Genomic DNA, 20,196 nt, shown 5'->3' with positions numbered 1-20,196 from the left:
ATGTCTCTCACTGCCAACCATACACTATGCCAAAAATGTATTAACATTAAATAATCCATGGTTTGGTCTCCTTTCACCTTGGTTTTGAGGTCAAATGTACTTTTAGAACATAAAAACTATAGTTTATAGTTTTAATTGAGCTAAGCAAAGAGTCAAATGTATGAGATGTGTTGTCAGCCTGTACTGTCCCTGCTCCTGGTTTAAATAAAATAGGCCAATGTCAAGCTACAAATCAGGGGTTTTTTTTGGTCTTCTTCTTTTTGTGTGAACTTTGAATAGATTAAATTTTAGTACCTGCATGTTGACAAAGGCAGAATAAATGTGAGAAAAAACATTGTTTTTCTTTCACAATAATAACATTGAAAATTGTAGAGGTACACCTGAGTCCCTTGAACCATCTGACCCATCAGATGTCATCATGCCGTGCGATAGTCATTCAGTACAGTGGCCTATTGAGCACAAATCATAAACCAACATTGAACAGCTGATTGAAATTGTGAATATAATCATCAATAGCTCTATTATACTTCCCATCCTTGACACATAATCGACTTCACCCATTCATCCATTTGTCCTCACTTTCCTTTCACATGCAGGAACAATGAGGGGTCGGTCATCAACAGCACCCTCTGCAGCCCATGACGAGGTATTACATGGGTTGTCATTTGTTCAGATTGAATTTAAGGAAACCCATATGCGAGCACTGTAGTTTTTTTTATAATTGTTGAAGCAAGAAAAAGCCTAACATGGGGCCTGTAGCCTGACATGTGATAGAGACATCACAGAACATGTCTGCGCTGTCCGAGTGCCCTTCTAATGTTGTTTTGTTGTTGCAAATTTACCAATAAGGACTAAGCAGCCACCCCCTTCACCTTCCAGTCTGGACAAGTAAAGCCTCCATCACCTCAAGAACAACCCACCAGCTACCTAACTGAGAAAAAACTGTCTGCTTAAATAGAGAATGATAAGAGAAAGAGAGAGAGAGAGAGAGAGAGAGAGAGAGAGAGAGAGAGAGAGAGAGAGAGAGAGAGAGAGAGAGAGAGAGAGAGAGAGAGAGAGGGGGGGGGGGAGGGGGGGGGGATACCTGTAGTTGTTGCTGATTTAATTTGGATTGTACAACTGTACACTAAATGTGAAGCATAATATACATGGGTGTGATACCAGTGACAACTGTGACTTTTTATAAACTTACTTATTTATATCATATATATTACATTACTTGGTCATGTTTGATCATCTTTCTTGGTGGAAAAAGTATCCAGCTCCTTTCCTTGAGTAGAAATATGAATACCAAAAAGCAGACATACTCCGTTACATGTTAATGTCTTGCAATTAAAAAAAAATAAAAATAAGCGATCATCAGCTAAAATCTAGTACTAAGGTACCAAAATAAAAAGTTCTTATTATGCAGACACATCAATCAAAGAGCCTCCTTCAGGAGCGTATATAGACAGAAAACTCAATAACTTAGTCAGGATTTTGACTTAAAATGGCTGGCCGAGGGCAGAATTTTCCAGAGTTGAACAATAGTTATTTGGCACTAAAACACTGAACTGTATAAAGTATGTTGTTTTGTAACCACATGTTTGCAGTTGAGGACATTGGTCCCCTTTTTAGCTGAAGATTAACTACACATATTGATCTAGAGTGCATAGTATTTACCAATAGAATGAGAATCAAGTCTGTATAACATTATAATATTTTAACACACACATTACCATTAAAGAACATGCAACCGATTACTTATGTCATAAGGAAAGTTTTAACGCCACACAGGACAAGCGCTCTCAGGATTGACCCAAATTCCAGTGATGTGATTAAGAGAAAGAATTGCTGATAATAAACAAAAGCACACAAGCTATCAAAAGAGGTCAAAGCTCATGAGCAGGCTCTCTTAAATGTATTGCAGCTACAGAAAAGCAACATATCAGCTCCAGAGCCCTGTGGGTGCATTTTCATAACCAGAACAAGGTAAGAAATAAACAGTATTTACAACTATATATAACATTTAACTGAGAGGATGAAACCCTGTGACACTGCGATGCAACATTTAGTGCTTCAAAATGTTCCATATACAACGTTTTTGACTTGTGGCTCTTTTGCCGTCCTTGTCAGGCCAATGATTGACTAATAATTCAGCAGTCCCATTTAGATTCCTAAAATACTAAAAGGAGCCCAATCACATACCAGGAGGTACCTCGGTGACTTTGTCGACTATGAGCTGCTAGTGTAACGGCCTCGCCATGGACCTGTACAAAGTAGCTTTCCTCTTGGGAGCCCTGGTCTGCACCGGTAAGATATATCTTTGAATGATAATCATGACTGGTTCTACAATGATTTAATGAAATAAAATATTTTAAAAAAGTAAGATGGACAATGCTTTGCTTCACTGTGAAAGTACCTCATCAGGATAAACCCTCTCCAAGCTGATCAAACATGTTCCTTTAATACTATTTGCATCATTCGATCAAGCCAGGATGTGTAAACAGACAGATTTTGTTCACTTTGATGTGTTCACACTTAGTGTACACAGTTTAGAGGCAGCCCCAAACGATGGAAAGCAGAGGACAAGTTGAAAATAATATAAAGGAGTGACACAAATTTAAATATTATGTTTATATTACATCTCAGAGAGCACTTAATACCTGACAGTGGTGGAATGTAACTAAGTACATTTTCTTTTTTAACAATTTATCCTTCATTTTACACACCAGTCTTTAATATGAAAGATCATGACTTGCAACGTCTACTGCTGTTTCACCTCATACATAAAACCCGAAAACCAGATTTGAGCTCAGCTGATATTAATGATAACTAATGGGCTGTATATCTGATTTAAGTGAGTGGTACTGAGGTGGAAGGATACGCCAAAACTGAAGGAGCATGGATCCTCTCACTGCGGAGAAGACAGTACTCAGCAAACACTGTGGCTGACTGTGCCTCCAAATGTAATGCTGAAGCATCATTCACATGCAGGTAAGTTCACACTTTAAAAATACAACTTTTACATTTATACTAACATTATAACTTTTACATTTAAGGCTCAGCATCCCAACCTGACACCTGCTGTGTTTTCACAGGTCTTTCATATACCATGAAAAGGACCAAGAGTGTTGGACAGCAGCAGCAAACACTAAAACAGAGAATATCCTGCGCAGAAGCAGCACAGTATTGTATGAAAAAGAAGGCAAGTCCTTTTGTCTTTTCAGTCATATATGTTTTTTTTTAATTGTAAATATTTTTTTTGTCTCTTATGAATTTTAACATTGAAAGGTCTGCAAGAGTGCACACAGTGGTGAAATGTAACTAAGTACATCTACTCAATTCCTGTACAAATTCAAGGTGCTTTTACTTTACTTAAGGTATTTTTCTTTTATGCAACATTTTACTTCTGCTCCACTTCACCTCAGAGGGAAATATTTAACTTTTTACTCCACTACATTTGTCTGACAGCTTTAGTTACTTTTCACTTTTTCATCCCCTTCCTATCCAGTGAAAATCATGTATCTCCAGATTTGTTGATGTTGAATGTTTGTGATAAACTGAAGTCTTTCTTTATTTGTTGAAAAAAACCCTCCTACTTCTTCAGCTAAATGAAGTCTTTAAAAAGCCTCTTGGATCAGCTAGAAAATGCATCGTCACAAAGCTGAAAACAGGGCTGTTTTTCTGACACCATGAAAACCTTTTAGAGATATGTGGTTCTCACAGGACAGTGACGCTACAAACACATGATGATCTTACAGAATATGATGCATTGCTGCAGATCAAACTACCCAACAGTATATAAAGGAGTTAAAATGAGCACAACCATAAACATCTACAGCAGTAAAATGCAACATACACCTTAATGCAGCAGAAAAATTAATCCAGCTATAAAAGGAAAACACTGACAGTGAACAGTTTACTGCACAATGAATACTTTTACTTTTGATACTTTAAGTACATTTTGCTGATACATACTTTTACTTAAGTAAGGTTTTGAATGCAGGACTTTTACATTAACCTCTATTACATTGTGGTTAATGTTTAGCTTATGTTGCGTGATCGGTGATGTTTGGACTGTGTCTGCAAACACAGTAAAGAAGTGACTCACGTTGAACACTACTGTGACTCCGATTTTGGGGATGAAACATCACTTTAGTGGGATTAGATAAACGATTCACTCCAAGAATCATCTGATAAATGTGTACACTAGAGACAAATGAGATTACTGTACTCTGCAGTGCACTATACAGTGAATGTGTCAACCCGCATTTCATCTAAATAGTTTTTATTGATTTTATTGAATGAGCAAACATGCAATGCTGATAATGTCTTTTGGTGTTTATTGTTTTGTTTTTTTGTCTTGTCTAGTCTACCTCCTGGAGTGTGTAAATGGAGTAGGATCAGATTACAGAGGAACAAAGAGCAAAACAAAAACAGGAACGAATTGTCAGAATTGGGGTGCCAAATACCCGCACAGGCCCAAGTATATAGTCAAGTATATTCATGTTACTTTACGTATCCCATCATATGCTTTTATATCTTTACATAAAAAAATGTCAATGTTTCTGCTGTAGCTTCACACCAGAAGCCAATCCTCTAGCGGACCTGGAGTCTAACTTCTGTAGAAACCCTGATGGAGACGGCGGGGGACCCTGGTGTTACACCACCGACATCAACACCCGCTGGGAACACTGCGGTATACCCAGCTGCACCGGTAAACCTGTATTTATTTCATGTTTTTGTGTGTGTTTGTGTCTGATGTAATGTAATGTGTGTAATGTAATGTAATGTATTGATGTCAATGATGCCAATACACAAAAAATATTGGTTTCATAAATTAATCCCTATTCTCATGATTGCCAACTGTGCCCACCATGTCTTTTGAGTGTCCAAATTAGTCAATTGTAAAATGCACTGTAGTGATCAAAAGTTTTCATAGTAGACCAATATAGCAGAGGGGTAGCGCGATGTGTGTGCGCATTGGAGCTGCAAATATAAATCAATTAGTTGTCAACCATAAGTAAAAATTCTCTGATTCCAGTTTCTTAAATGTGAATATTTTTGTTTACATTTCTTCACTCTTCCATGACAGTAAACTGAACATCTTTGAGTTGTGGACAAAATGAGACATTTGAGGACGTCATCTTAGGCTTTGGGAAAAACTGATCGACATTTTTCACCATTTTCTGACATTTTATTGACCAAAAGCTAATTGGTTAAAGGTGCTGTAGGTAGGATTGTGAAGATCCAGGACTTAGCCAAAACATTTGAACATCAACAACTTCTCAGTCCCTCCCCTCTTTCCACTAAAGAACAAAACGGTCTCCTAAGCCCCTCCCCCCAAAAGGGAGAGCTGTGCACGATAGAGCGCGTGTGAAGAGGGGGGAGGGGGAGGAAACCTATCTGCAGCTCATGCGCGGGGGAGGGTGAGGGGGAGGGGAGGACGCGATGAAATGCGTGTGCCTGAGCAGTGATTGACACGCAGTTAGACACCCTCCCCCCTGGCCCTGATTGGTGCATCTGAACAGGGAGCTGTGGATTTTTGCAAATCTCACTACAGGCTGTAGGTGGTGCCAGAGGAGCTGGATTTTTTTTTTTTTTAAATGACCTGCTTCATGTAGTTCTACTGGAACATAGGGTCAGTTTCAGCAAATATGACAGAAAGTTAGTTTTATAAGGCTTAAGGAAAATAATCAACAGATTAATCGACAATGAAACTAATAGTTAGTTGAAGCCCTAGTGTGCATGTTACTTTACAGAGGAGTGTATACACTGCAGCGGTGAGGACTACAGGGGGAAAATCTCCACCACAGAAAAAGGCTTCACCTGCCAACGATGGGACTCCCAGAAACCTCACAACCATGGCTACAGCCCCAGCGCGTAAGAACACATAACAGCACATCAAGCTATCAATCAACCACAAGCAGGATTTGTTCGTATTTAACATACATATTCTGGAAATTAAACAAATGATTTGTTTTTTTTGTCCTATGAATTTATTTTACCATTCCATTTATGCTTTCTTTAGTCTTCCAGAGAAGTATCTTGAGGAGAACTACTGCAGAAACCCTGATGGAGACCCCCGACCGTGGTGCTTCACCACCAGCGGGTCCAAACGATGGGACTTCTGCTCCATACCCCGCTGCAGTACGTCCTCCTACTTCAATATGTTTACTTTACTTCTGCCATATTTCACAATGGTAACACCTAAAATGTATGTCTTAACCCATTTACAAGCAGCATGCCCAGTATAATTGCAGCTTTTAAGAACTGTAGATAAATAAGTACATAAACCCTTTAACCTGACGAGGTACCCTTGAGCACTTCCTGCTTCAGGACCAACAAACTGGCAAACTGACCCTGCACCGCAACCTGATGACCAAAAGAAAATACTATTACTACTACTTATACTTACTTATATTACTACATATATTAATTGATGATTATTTCACAAAATTAAAATGTAATAGTTGTATCTAGTAGTATATAGAAAACCATTGTAATTACAGCACAGAGGTCCTAAATGATGGTAAAAGTTGCTCTAGCCGCACCTTAAAGACTTTTAAAATAACAGAACTACACAGATACATTCCCTAATTATTCACAATCATATAACTTTTTAGTCATTCCTATTTTTACAGTTATGTTTATCAGTTTCATCGTACTTTGACATTGTTTAATACACTGCCACTTACTGCTTGTTTTTTTGGAGTTCTACAACCAATCAGTCTCATCTTCTATGCTCAGCATCCGAGCCTCCCGCCATTGTCCCAGAGCTGACCTGTGCCACCGGTGAAGGGAAAGCGTATCGAGGCACGATTGCTGTGACGGAATCTGGGAAAACGTGCCAGAGCTGGTCGTCTCAGACACCACAGAAACACAACCGCTCGCCAGAAAACTACCCCTGCAAGTAAGAGCTATTGAAACAGAAAACTTTACTTTAAAAAAAAAAAAAAAAAAGAGGGACTTCTGCCTTTTTTTGTTGGGTTTTACCTGTGTTCATTCATTGTTACTGTCTGTTGTTTGTCAGAGGCCTGGATAGCAACTACTGTCGTAACCCAGACAATGAAAGGATGCCCTGGTGTTACACCACTGACCCTGAAACTCGCTGGGAGTACTGTAAGGTGCCAAGCTGTGGGAATGCAGCCGCACCAGGTACAACAGTGATGACTAATAGCAGTGATTCCTAAACCTTTTCATGTCAAGGACCCCTAAACTGACACAAATTACACCACACACCTGCGTTTGATAAGATTTCATCCTACGGGCCCCTGTCTTGCTTTTACATGTTTAATTACACACTTGAACAATTAAAAATCCTGCCGTCTGCTCTTGCTACAGCATCATCATTTATTGTCGACATTTCAGTCCCTCTGGACCTTTGTCAAGAGTATTTCTTTTATTACAGAAAGTGTATGAAACCCCTGAACAAAATAGTCATACATTCTGTCATTGTATCATCCCTCTTTGGGACCCACTGAGTTATAGAACTCCACAAATGCATCAATAAATCAGCCTGATTTCCTGTCTCTTGCTGCAGATGAGCCATTGATCCCCACAGAGGAGGAAGATTGTTATGAGGGTGACGGGACAAGTTACCGTGGTGTAACATCAGAGACCATCAGTGGAAAGAGATGTCAAAGCTGGAGCTCCATGAGTCCACACACCCACCAAAAAACTCCACAGAACTTCCCCAACGCGTGAGCATGAAAGAGTGTCTACTGATAAATTTCATCTTTAAAAATACAGATTTACACTTTTTTAAATAAAGTTACTACATGCCTCCTGCTGTCCTGAAGTTCCAGGTTTTCTCTTTCAACAGGGACCTCAGGAGGAATCTGTGCAGGAATCCAGATGGAGACAAAGCTCCTTGGTGTTACACTACAGAGCCTCGAGTCCGCTGGGAGTACTGCAACTTGGAGAAATGCCCCACTAAACCTGCGAGCGGTACACCCACAGGCAAACCTTCAACTCCTGAGGCCTCCGCCACTGCCACAGAGACCCCACCAGAGATTGGTAATTCTTTAACTTTCTAACTTTGTGTCAGATTTTTAGCTCGTTTCATCCTTTATTCACCCACTTATTTGTCTCTGTTGCTGCGTTAGACTGTAAGACTGGAAATGGAGATACATACCGGGGTCCAACCTCCATCACCATTTTGGGCGTGACCTGCCAGGCCTGGAGTGCCCAGACCCCTCACCAACACAACAGTTTCACCCCACAAACTCACCCCGACAAAGGTCTGGAGGGCAATGTAAGTATGTGTTCCTGTATGAACCATTTTTGAGCTGTAGACTTTTGGAGTGATAACATTTTGCTCCGGATTTGATGAACACAGTCATGTTAAAAGCTGGCAAATCATATTTGTTCCTAAATCATTGATTCTCTCTTTGTGTGTCCCCATCAGAGCTGCAGAAACCCAGATGGCGATGTGAATGGTCCTTGGTGCTACACTACAGACAGGAACAAGAAATGGGACTACTGTCAGATCCCCGACTGTGGTATGTAAACCCTTTTTTGTGTAGGACATGACAATTATTGGTATTTCTAATCACTCTAGCTATGTGGCTTGAGGAATGGCAATACAGGATATGAAATATGTCCATAGTGATATATGAAAAAAATGGCATGGATTGCCATTAAATTTGGTGCAAACAATAACGATGCGATACCCAGAGAATGAATCCTACTGATTTTGGCAATCCCCTTGATTTATCATGTTTAGTTTAGTTGCCACTAAAACATTTTTAATCCCTTTAAAACAAATGATTGCATCAGTTCAGATTCTGTTAGAAATAAATACAGCTTTGAAAATTGCCTAGGTAAAAAACTGGGTAAACTTTCCAGGCTGTGGTTCATGTAAAACCTAATACAAGTGGTTTTACATGAAAAGTGCATGCACAACATGCACAAGAACCTGAAAATAGTTTTGTATTGAATTGAAACGGTTTTGTATGGGTTTGACAACAAATTGACAGTACTCCAGCCACCCAGTGCCTTCCCAACTAATATTAAGAATCTAATAGCCTAATATAATCCAATTTTTGTGCATCCAACAATTTTGTTTGATCGTTTGACCGTGAGCACTAGAAGCCTCACATGTAAACATTAAGACTTGTTAACTGATACCAATTTGAAGAAATTAGATTTTTGTCTGCCATTCATGACTGTGAACTTTCTTTGCAGCTGGATTGAAATGCGGGACACCAGCCACCAAACCAAAGCGCTGTTTTGGTCGGATTGTGGGAGGTTGCGTGTCAAAACCTTACTCGTGGCCCTGGCAAATCAGCCTCCGGACCAAGTGAGTAGAACAATACTTAAATATGATTCCAATGGGGGCGGCCTCTAGCTCACCCAGTAGAGCGTGCGTCCCATGTAGGCTGAGTCCTTTGCAGCGGCCCGGGTTTGAATCCTTTTGCTGCGTGTCATCTCCTCTCTCTCTCCCCCCACTTTCCTGTCTATCCACTGTCACTGTCTAATAAAAGGAAAAAGCCCCCCCAAAAAAAGAAATTATTCCAATGGCCCTACAACATTTGCAAAAAATAATAAAACTTTAAGTGATGCTGGGTTTAACTTTTTAATTATTGATGCAAACAATAACCTAGCTTCAGTTTGTGCCTCTTATGTATTAGCACAGCTGACATCACATATTCAACAAGACTTATTTGATTTTTGATGTGTAATATAATGTGAGAAATGATTGCTGAAATGCAAATCTTATTTCGTTCTTCAAAATCCAAAAGGCGGCTGGCTTGACCACTGAAATGCCATTGGGCAGAGGGACAGCGTCTCCAGCACTAAAGTGTGTGTGAAACCTATTTAAAGCATGCATTTGCTTTAGTAAAGCGTGAGTGCGTAATACTTAATACGTCCATGCGCCTTAATAAAGCGTGCGTGGTCTCTGACTGATATGTTACAGTATTTTATATTAATTGTTTTCCATGTTTTCTTGAAAACAAGATGCTGCATCTCAGTGTTTATCTGTAACTATTTAGGTAAAATGATATATACAAAGGTCATGATATATCTGACCTACTTAAATATATTTCTGTGCGTCTCTTTCTACCAGTACAGGAACTCATTTCTGTGGAGGATCTCTGATTCATCCCCAGTGGGTCCTTACTGCAGCTCACTGCCTGGAGAGGTCAGAGAGACGATTAAAAACATTAAACATCTAAAGACTAAATCCTCTAATAAGACAACCACTGGATAACTAGTGTGTGTTTTTATAAATGTGGTGTGTACTGTAGGTCCAAACGGCCAGGAGCCTACAAGGTTATCATGGGTGTTAACACAGAGAGAGCCAATGAGCCGTCGAAACAAGAAAAGAACCTGGAAAAACTGATACTGGAACCCAACGGCGCTGACATCGCTCTGCTCAAACTGGAGAGGTGAGTCTCATCATCCTATTACCACTAATACTAGTTCAAGTACTACTACTAATAATAATATTGATAAGAAGAACTATCCTTCCTTTACTCACTATTGCACGCAGCAGTGGAATTAAGCAAAGTACATTTAATCAAGCACTATACTTAAGTACAATTTTAAGGTACTTGTATAAATTACTTGAGTGAGTAATTGTAACCCAATAAAAACACTACATTAATTGGAAATGGGCAATTCTCTAAGTACTTCAAATAAAGTTTGATGCTAATATTTTTGTGCTTTTATTCAAGTAACAATACTTTAACTTGTAACAGAGTATTTCTACACTGTGGTATTGCTATTTTTTTAAGTACTTCTTCCACCACTGTTGTTTTGTGTGTTTTCAGCCCTGCACTAATAAATGACAAAGTCATGCCAGTCTGTCTGCCAGATAAGGACTACATTGTTCCCAGTGGAACCGAGTGTTATGTTACCGGATGGGGTGAAACTCAAGGTATGTCACAGTATGTTGTGTGTGTGTGTGTGTGTGTGTGTGTGTGTGTGTGTGTGTGTGTGTGTGTGTGTGTGTGTGTGTGTGTGTGTGTGTGTGTGTGTTCTTGTACTGCTATCTTTGTAAGGACCAGTTTGAGTGTGAGGTCATTTTTTAAAAGTGGGGACATTCTGGGCTGTCCTCACTTCATTAAAGGTTGTTTGAGGTTTAAGACTTGGTTTTAAGGTTAAAAACAGACAGAAGAAAAATAATTAGCCAATATTTTATTACATGTGTTGCTCTTTCAAATTAAGATACACTAAATATTGTAGAAAACTGTAAACAGGGTAACTTTGTGGAGGTGTGTTAAAGGTACGGGAGGTGATGGCGTCCTGAAGGAAACTGGTTTCCCTGTGATTGAGAACAAGATCTGCAATCGTCCATCGTACCTGAACGGCAGAGTCAAAGACCACGAGATGTGTGCTGGAAACATTGAGGGAGGAACAGACAGCTGCCAGGTATGAAAAACCCCAAAAGCTATGAAAACGTAAAGCATTGTGCATTGCTGTTTACCAGACTGGCGATTTTGTGTTTCTCAACAAGACCACCATCACCACGACCAGAGTGTATCGAGACCAAGACAAGACCGAGACTTTGAGGGTTTGAGACCAAGTCAAGACCAAGACTAAGGCAGGGCGAGACCCAGTCAAGACCAAGACCAGATTTTTATTAGACAGCCAGAGCATCGTCTCCTGTCTCCCACATTCACTTTCTTGGGAGTGTGTGTAAAGGGGGCAGGGAGAGGGGGGTTTACGGTAACAAATTTCAAATTTCAAGTTATTTGTTGCATTTGCAAGTTAAACACAGAGGCATCAATCAGACAATGCACAGGCAATTTAACGAAATCCCTGCAGTTGTGGTACTGACCAGTCTTGAAATAAAATCCAGAGTCCTCTGCTGTCGATTCCGAGACAAGACCTTAAAAAATTTGTCTTGAGACCAAGACTGATCTCGAGTACTACAACATTGCTGCTTTCTTTCCTATTGTGTGGAGTTTGAAAAACCTTCTGTATACGTACACTGAGCCTCGTATGCATAACCTTTATATCAATTACAGCAATGCCGCGACATCTTGATTAAATAGCCAGTTTTGGTTGAATTTGCACTTCCTGATGTCGTCCAGGCTACAGGGACAACTACTGTAGCTAGAAGACAATGATGTTTTTAGGTAACAGTTGAACTGAAAGCCATAACATTTTTTCTCTCTGCAGGGTGACAGCGGCGGCCCTCTGGTGTGTTATTCCCAGAACACGTACATCCTGCAGGGGGTGACATCATGGGGTCTGGGATGCGCCAATGCCATGAAACCTGGCGTCTACGCTAGAGTCTCCAAGTTTGTCGACTGGATCAACCAAGCCATCAAAACCAATTGAAAACTATCCCCCTTGAACAAATACACAACAGCTCCAGTCACATTAAGTAACTGGAGTGGTTTTTAAAAGTATTTTGACATGTGTGTACTGTTCTGCTCCAACACATCTACTTTAGTTTGTAGTCTGGTATTATCTGATGTCAACAGGTGTTATATTTCATGTGGTGGAAACACAAGAAGCAGATCATGTTCCTGGTTTGTAAAGGTGTGTTTTCTTTAAGAGCTGAAAAATAAAACTTAATACAAAAGAAATTAGGAAGTCATGCTTTATAGAAAATGTATAAAAACATCCTTGTTTTTTAGCAACATGTTGTATCACAGTGAGTAAGTCTACACACACATGCATGCACACAAAGACAGTCACACAGTTGTTGTTTCCTTGTTGTTTGTCAGGTCTGACTTTAAAAGTGTCTTCATTTGTTGGTTCTCCACTACACCCTCCGTTTTCCTGGGAACAAAAGCACAAATTCTTTTACCAGTGAATAGAAAAAAATAACACTGCCTTGATTCCTACAGATCACATTAAACATTGAAATTCATTTTAAACAGGTAAATCTCTCATTAAGATTCTATTATATTCAGAAAATCTTTCTCACACGTATTGGTAAACCTAAGTTGAATTCATTGTAATTCATTTACAATTTTCCTTTAAATTTAGGCATCAATTGCTTTATTAAATGACAACTACAATAAACATGTTATGGTAGTGGTAGAAAGTAACTTCTTTCATTAGCACACGCCATTCAATACAATTTGGAGGTACTTATGTACTGTATTTCTATGTTCTGCTACTTTGTTCTAGCCTGGGAAAACCCTGACAAACGCTCAGTTACAACTGAGAAGGGTCTGGTGTCAACCAGGCCAACTTTGTTCATCAGCTAATATGAAAATTGCTATACTTACCAGCCACTTTATTAGGTACACCTGTTCAACTGCTCGTTAACGAAGATATCTAATCAATCAGCCATTCACGTGGCTGTATACTGCAAGTATTTTTGCAATCATTTCACACAGTTTTCCCGAGTTTCATCCTTCTGCCTTTAGAGTCTCAAAGGTCATGTCTCCAGTTAATGTGCGTACGCATGGGTCAGAGTTAGTGTGGAAGTAGGCACATTCCTGTCAAGTTAGTTTTTTGTAAATCCCAAAGTTTGCTTAGAAAGTGGCATTTGCCTTCTTTTGTGCCTATGCAACGTTTATATATATATATATATATATATAGATTTGAGAGAGAGAGAGAGAGAGCACCTTTGGGATGTGGTGGAATGGAAGATTCACATCATGGCTCTGCATGAACTGCCTGATGCTATCATGGCAATATGGACCAAAATCTCGGAGGAATGTTTCCTGCACCTTGTTGAATCTATGCCACGGAGAACTGAGCCAGTTCTGAAGGCAAAAAGTGGTTCAACCCGGTACTCACAAGGTGTATCTTATAAAGTGGCCGGTAAATTGTAACTACCCAACACTAAACTAGTTCAAATTAGTTCCACTTTATGCTAATTTTAAGCATAACTTTATGCAACATTAACAATAATCCAACAGCATAATACATATAATAATCTAACACTCTCATGGTGTAGAGTAAAGAATTCATTCAACGTTTTGGGAGAGTTTTGAAGTTTCTCACCTATCAGGAAACTCAATATCATCAATGGTCTCAGGGAGAGGAACTCCTCTGGTTTCAGGCAGCAACAACACTAAACCTCCAGCTACGAGCGCAACCACACCTGTTTGATATAAAACCCTGACTGAATCAGTGTCAGATTAAAAAAAAATACATCTACAAACTGCTGGCTTTGTAAATCAATATTATGGCTACAAGATTTTGTGGATTTATCTCAATATGTAGCACTGCAACAGGTAAGAGTGTCTCATCTCCACTTTTTGCAGCCATGTTATTTATATACGTACCCATCGTCTCACATTTGTGGCTGGGTCACAACCTACCGAAGATGATGAGTGGCAGCTCCAGCCAGATGGCAGCCAGTCTGTAGAGCAGGAAGGGAGCTACCATGCCTCCAATATCACACAGAGTGGAACAAACTGACACTCCCAGGTTCCTGTATCCAGATAATCCACTTAATAATCCAACCAAAATGTAGCAATTAACCAGTATATTCCCAGAGCTACTGTGTCATGAATGTGAAACTCGAGTGGATCAGTCTGACCTCACCTGACATATGTGGGATAGAGCTCAGTGTTAACAAACACCACCATCTCAAAGGTCATGGTGATGCCCAACCGACCGATGCAGGCCAACACCGTCCTAAACCAGAACATACCTGAGGGATGGAGACAAAAGTGCATTTACAGAACTTAAGGAGCGTTAAAGGACAAATACGGCGCAAAATGAACCTAGGGGTTAATAACACATGTGTACCGAGTTCACCGTTCTCTGGGATTTGTTTTCATGCTAACTGAATGTAACCAGTTTTAGCGCAAACCGCTAATTAGCTTACAACACTAGTCGTCCGGGCACGTGTAAAGTAAAAAGAAATCGCTATTTTATACCACTAACAAGGCTCGAAACAGCACCACACTTCAACGGTAGCATGATGAGGGTCCCTACATGTAAACCGAAGCATTGAGAACTTTGTAGTGTACAGACAGTTTATTAAAAAGATAGTTTATAAAGACAGTACAGGTCACGTATACTATATCAAATCATAACAGATGCTATATCAGCAAGACGGCAAAGTATGCCGAGCTGTTGGCCCTTCGAGGTGGGATGTTGAAGGTTTGCTGGCAAGGTGAAGCAAAAAAAAGATCTAAGTGACATGGACTAAGAATAAGACTCACTGTCAGGGATGAAGGCGGTGATCAAGCAGGAGACTCCAGCTACAATATTGGCGGAGGCGAAGGGAATACGTCTGCCGATGCGTTCAATAGTGAGGAGGATGAGGAAGGCAGCAGGGAACTCCACAAGGCCAGCAATGAGAAAGTCAATGTAGATGTTACCTCCCGTGATCCCCACTCGCATAATGAGGCCTTGATAAACCACAGCACTAGTGAACCTAAACAGATGGAAACAAGAAGATTCAATATGTGTGCATTTCTTCTGGCCTACGAATCTGTGATTTTAGATAAAAAATGTGTCTCACCAGTTGAACATGAGAATAAAAGTGTGTTTTCTCATATTTGGAGTTCTGAACAGGTCCAGCAAAGAGGCAGAGGAGGAACCACCCTCCTCATCAGTCAGAGTCTGAATCAAGTAATCGTGATCCAGTTGTGACATTAAGTTAGGATCTTAGTGATTTGACACATTAGCTCATGAAATGGCATGAAATGGTACCAAAAAGAAGTAGTTGTGTTTCCTTTCAGGAGAATTGAGATTTAAGGTTAATCAATTTACCCCAGAGTTCTTGAGCTTCCTCTTGTTCTCCTTAGCCATAGCTTCGGTGATCTTTAAAGCTTTCGCAGACTTGTTCTGGGAGATGAGCCACCTCGGAGACTCTGGGATAAACCTGAGACACACAATTTTTTACAGATGCAAAAATCAAATGTTCCCCAACACATCTTGTAATGGACGATCTTGGTCTCATTCCTCTTCTAATGCATTTCTTTAGACAGGGGACATTGTAGTTTATTGTTAACCCCATAACCTCTAGGCCACCAGGCGTGGCAGACAAAATACTTTTCGACATTTTCGTTCTGTGGCTGGCAGTGCTTCAGAGACACAAGTGTGACCAGGAAGCCTGTTTAATAATGAGCAGCTATCCATATTAAATGCCAACGGCAGCCAGAAAATCTCTGATATTGGAGGATATATTCAACATTTATATTTTCTTTGGGAGTGGGTATGGGATAACAAAGAACAGAATCTCCCAAATCATTACTGACAGCAAAACCAAGGATGTTGGCCTCATAATGTTTGAACAAATGGCAAGGGTCTTGTTCATTGCAATATATTGGAAATAAAAAACGTAAGCATGTGCTCTTCCTTTTTTTTTTAAACAAAGTACTTAAACAGACATTAAAGAGGGACATGACGATGACTGCACCCAAATCTACAGCCAGGACAGTATGATTCTTGAAAGAATGTTACCAGTAGTAGGACAAGAAGAAGATGAAGGGTGCAGTGATGACGACCTGCAGCCACCGCCAGTCAGTGATGAAGTAGGCGAGCAGAGGGAGGATGAGGACACCAACACTGAAGAACATCTGGTACAAAATGCCCACAGTCTGTCTGTACTCCACTCCAACAATCTCGGTGACTGACAGAAAGACAGGAAACATCCAAAGTGAGTGTATTTTAAAAAGAAAACAATCACAAAGTGGACATAGATCTCTGGAAAAAGGTCATAAAGAAATACATCATCTTTACTGACAACCTTTACTACAATGAGTAGCAGAAATTCCACGTCACATTGATGTAATGTTTTCCAAATGTATCCTGTACATTTTTCCGTTAGTTTTCTTTTATTGTACACATATAGATACTTAAATAAATACATTGGATCTTATGAAGTGAGGTACTTCTCCACAGTCAGTGTATTAGCTCCAATAGATACAGTATAGTCGGCACGCCCCCAGTTAGGAGAAGCAGGCAGGAGTACCGAAACCAGAGCTAAGCAATGTACTGCTGTGGACAGACGGGCAGCATCTTAACACATTTTAGACACCTAAAAAAGGGACCACCTAAAAAAAAAAAAAAAACAGCCTCTGTTTCAGTGTACACTATTTTTACAATATTTTCACAGCTTCACCAGCAACTCGCGTGTTCTGCGAGCTAAAATTACTTTTGTCAAAGGAGTCTGGTGGCTTTCGGCGAGAGACAACGGCTTGAGTTCCCCAGAGCTGTCTGACAGCGAGATAAAGCGGTGAAAATATTCTGAATATTGCGTACACTTATTGCCTTTTTTTAGGTGGTCCTTTTTTAGGTGGCTGAAGAACATTTCATTTCGGTCCACAGCTGTACTTTGCTTAGCTTCCGTGCTGGTACTCCTGCCTGCTTCTCCAAACTGACTATGGATAGGTAACTTATACAAGCCCACTTAAAAAAATCTCCTTTAAGTCTGGTTAATGTTAGCCTAAGGTTGGCCAACTAACATATGTGGCATATTTGTGCTTGATGGTGTTTTAAGCCCCCAACGTCTCCTTCCAGGCAGCGCTGCGACCGTTGACTTCAAGTCACCTAACCCTAACCATAGCCTAATCCTAGTGCCTGTGCTGCCTGTAAGGAGACGTTGGGGGCTTAAAACACCGATAAACCATATTTGTCCAGGTGTGTGAAAGTGAACATCAAAAGTCATCTTTACGCAGCACATATGAGGACATCCAGCCTCCTTTGACTCCGAAGCCGAAGATGGACCTCAACACCAGGATGGAGATGTAGTTTGGAGCCACAGCCAGTGCAATCCCTGAGATCACATTCAGTATGTTGGACACCAGGAAACTGATCTTCCTGCCAAACCTGCAGAAAGAAAGACATTAGGCGAGAATTTATTTCAAAATAAGAGAAGCTTTAAATCTATAAATCTATATCTTGTCACATTATTATACATGTGGTTCCTGTTCACTACATTTTGTGTTGAATTTGTTTAATAATATGATGGAAAGCTTTAACATACAAAACAGTATCATCCATCCATCCATCCATCCACCCACTTAGGATTCTATCAGAAATAAATCTAGACCAACTTGCCCCTAAGCTTTCTGCAAAATACAGCTAAAGTTACTACTAATGAATGTGTTATTGTGGCCAATTTGCCTCACCTGTCAGCAAAGAAACCAAAAGCAAAGCTGCTAACAAGGAAGCCCAAATTGAGAGTGGACTGGTACATGTCCACAAACCATCCATCTGAACACACCAGGTTAAACTGGGACCAAAAGGAAAAATGTTATGTCTCTGTACAGGATGTCTTTATGTCCGTACAGTTAAATATTAAATAATGTACTTTTGGTTGCAATTCATAAGATGCTCAACTGTGATTTGACCTACAACATTTGCACAATTGTTGATTTAATTATGGATTGTGTCATTTAGTTTTTTTGAAGCACACATGCATTACATTTCTCTTCTCACCTCTGTGACAAAGGACTTCCTGCCTTCATACTGATACTCCCAGCCATCCTTAAAGACAAAAACAAAATGTTGCATTCTGGGGTGTCAGACTGGGGGGTGGAAAGGAGATTGAGTACCGAGGGCCCTCATGTGAGGAGGGTCCAAAAAGATGCTAGAATGACTAGCTGTGGATGTCGGTATGAACTCTGCAAACCCGTTGACCTGCTGAGAAAATGTGCAGACAACTGCCAAAGAGTTCTGTAGTCAAAGTAGAACAAAGTACTACATTTTAACACATGAAAGCAGAAAGCTTTTTTTTTTGTCCATCAGCTAAATGGAGAGTCAATGTTCTACCAGCCACTTGCGCATTCTACCAGCATTTGACTGGAAGATGTAGAGGAAGATGCATACAGCAAAAAATGCCATAAAACGATAAAAACACAAACACAAAAAAGATTTAAAACGAACAACACAAACAAACGGAACAAAGCCCAAAGCAACAAGATACTATAATGTGTTATTAATGTTACCTTTGGACAGGGCCAGACTAGCAGTTTTTGTGCTAAGTGAACTGGCTGTAGCTTAATATTTACAGACATGAGAGTAAACTACTCATCTAACTCTCTGCAAGAAAACAAATAAGTATTTTCCAAAATGTCATACTATTCCTTTAACTGTTTCCAATCCCTAAACGGAGACATATTGTGCTCATTTCCAGATTCATGCTTGTATTTTGGGTTATTACTAGAACATGTTTAAATGCTTTAATGTTCAACATTATTCTTCTCATACTGTCCATACTTTTTTGGTGCACCTTTACAAAGGTACTTCTGAAGCTGTGGGTGGTGATACTCCTATGGGGGGGGCAGTATTTTCTAATGAGCCTGCATTTGACATAGGAAGGGGAGCCACATATGAATGGCCTGTTGAATCCCATGTTTCTGATCTAATCAGCCCACAAAAAAACTTTGTTATCTCACCAAAACATCCACAAAAAAAACCACGAAAGCTTTCTGGGAATTCTATTAGAGAACCAAATAATCCAAAACATCTTATTAAATCATCTAAGAGGTCTCACCTTGCATGTTGTAAGTGGGACCTCACTGAGGTTCAGTTCCTGTGTGTCACAGCTGAGTGTCGTGGTGTTCCAGTCCACCTCGTACTGCTCACAGCTGCTCTGCTGCAGCACTCCAGAGACATTGACCAGAGGCACCGTCAGCCTGCGACTGTCCGCCAGGCTCCAGCCGCACGCCTGCCTCCTCTCCACCACCGCAGAGTCCCGACACCAGTGATCCGGCGTGAAACTCTGAAAAACTGTACCGACATACACACCCGAATAAGGTATTGACAACAGACAGAGCAGGGCAAAGATACGCCTCTGACAGCGGCCGAAACTCCCAGCCTCTTCCAGGAGGTCATCAAAGGTCGCCATGGCGAAAGTGTGCACTGTTCAGCACACCCTGGATCAGAGTAAAATGTCAGAAGTCTGCTTCCCACTCCCCTCTTGTCGATGTGGAGCTGAAGTCCAAAAAAAAAAGGCCTGTCTACAATAGTTCAAGCTGCAGTGGTGTTGAAAACATGTTACTGTTTAATGGAGTTTAAACAGATAATAGACGGAGAGTTACGCAATCATTGAATGAACCTGAACCAAGCACGAGCTAAAGCAAATTCTGTTAGTATGCGTACAGTGTGCATCCAGGGTTGCACAACACAAATTTATGCACGTCACATTGTCTACCGTCAGAGATGGAACTACATTTACTCAAGAACTGCCCTTATGTACAATTCTAAAGGTACTTGTACTTTACTTGAGTAGTTCCATTTTGTGCTACTTTATACTTCTACTCCACTAAAAGTTTTAAGGCAAATATTGTATTTTTACTCCACTACATTTATTTCATAGCTTTAGTTTCTTTT

The 20,196-nt window shown here is 40.2% G+C and overlaps 2 protein-coding genes across 3 annotated transcripts; one reads left to right on the top strand and one right to left on the bottom strand.

Moving 5' to 3' along the window:
- The first annotated feature begins 2,243 nt into the window (after positions 1–2,243).
- On the top strand, positions 2,244–12,276 carry plg (plasminogen). 2 transcript variants are annotated; one of them, XM_078275292.1, is made up of 19 exons: positions 2,244–2,292; positions 2,841–2,976; positions 3,081–3,187; positions 4,354–4,468; positions 4,560–4,699; positions 5,745–5,865; positions 6,014–6,132; positions 6,733–6,895; positions 7,016–7,140; positions 7,526–7,685; positions 7,808–8,001; positions 8,091–8,239; positions 8,393–8,486; positions 9,172–9,286; positions 10,055–10,129; positions 10,236–10,376; positions 10,761–10,867; positions 11,216–11,361; positions 12,115–12,276. In XM_078275292.1, exons 1-19 carry the CDS (start codon positions 2,244–2,246, stop codon positions 12,274–12,276), a joined length of 2,418 nt encoding a protein of 805 aa, XP_078131418.1. The 2 variants fall into 2 exon arrangements, with proteins under 2 accessions (XP_078131418.1, XP_078131417.1); XM_078275291.1 differs by having other exon boundaries at positions 3,081–3,199.
- On the bottom strand, positions 11,158–19,711 carry LOC144533744 (solute carrier family 22 member 2-like). Its single transcript, XM_078275293.1, has 12 exons — positions 19,358–19,711; positions 18,301–18,348; positions 17,991–18,094; positions 17,534–17,688; positions 16,321–16,489; positions 15,628–15,739; positions 15,377–15,477; positions 15,075–15,289; positions 14,449–14,557; positions 14,223–14,335; positions 13,903–14,002; positions 11,158–12,723 (listed from the first exon to the last, which is right to left on the bottom strand). The coding sequence occupies exons 1-12, from the start codon at positions 19,709–19,711 to the stop codon at positions 12,636–12,638; spliced, it is 1,668 nt and encodes a 555-aa protein (XP_078131419.1). The 3' UTR covers positions 11,158–12,635.
- Between the last annotated feature and the right edge of the window lie 485 nt (positions 19,712–20,196).

Source organism: Sander vitreus, chromosome 18 (genome assembly GCF_031162955.1).
Source record: "Sander vitreus isolate 19-12246 chromosome 18, sanVit1, whole genome shotgun sequence".
NCBI lineage: Eukaryota > Metazoa > Chordata > Actinopteri > Perciformes > Percidae > Sander > Sander vitreus.
Note: the sequence above shows the minus strand (reverse complement) of the source record. Positions and strands in the feature narration are given on the sequence as shown.

Excerpts from the sequence above, each read along its gene's own strand:
- plg (XM_078275291.1), top strand. The coding sequence starts at position 2,244 with ATGGACCTGTACAAAGTAGCTTTCCTCTTGGGAGCCCTGGTCTGCACC. Across the intron at positions 7,141-7,525 it reads TGGGAATGCAGCCGCACCAG|ATGAGCCATTGATCCCCACA; the intron begins GTACAACAGTGA and ends CTCTTGCTGCAG. Across the intron at positions 7,686-7,807 it reads CCACAGAACTTCCCCAACGC|GGACCTCAGGAGGAATCTGT; the intron begins GTGAGCATGAAA and ends CTCTTTCAACAG.
- LOC144533744 (XM_078275293.1), bottom strand. The coding sequence starts at position 19,711 with ATGGCGACCTTTGATGACCTCCTGGAAGAGGCTGGGAGTTTCGGCCGC. Across the intron at positions 18,349-19,357 it reads TCCCACTTACAACATGCAAG|GATGGCTGGGAGTATCAGTA; the intron begins GTGAGACCTCTT and ends TTTGTCTTTAAG. Across the intron at positions 16,490-17,533 it reads GATGTCCTCATATGTGCTGC|TCACCGAGATTGTTGGAGTG; the intron begins GTAAAGATGACT and ends TCTTTCTGTCAG.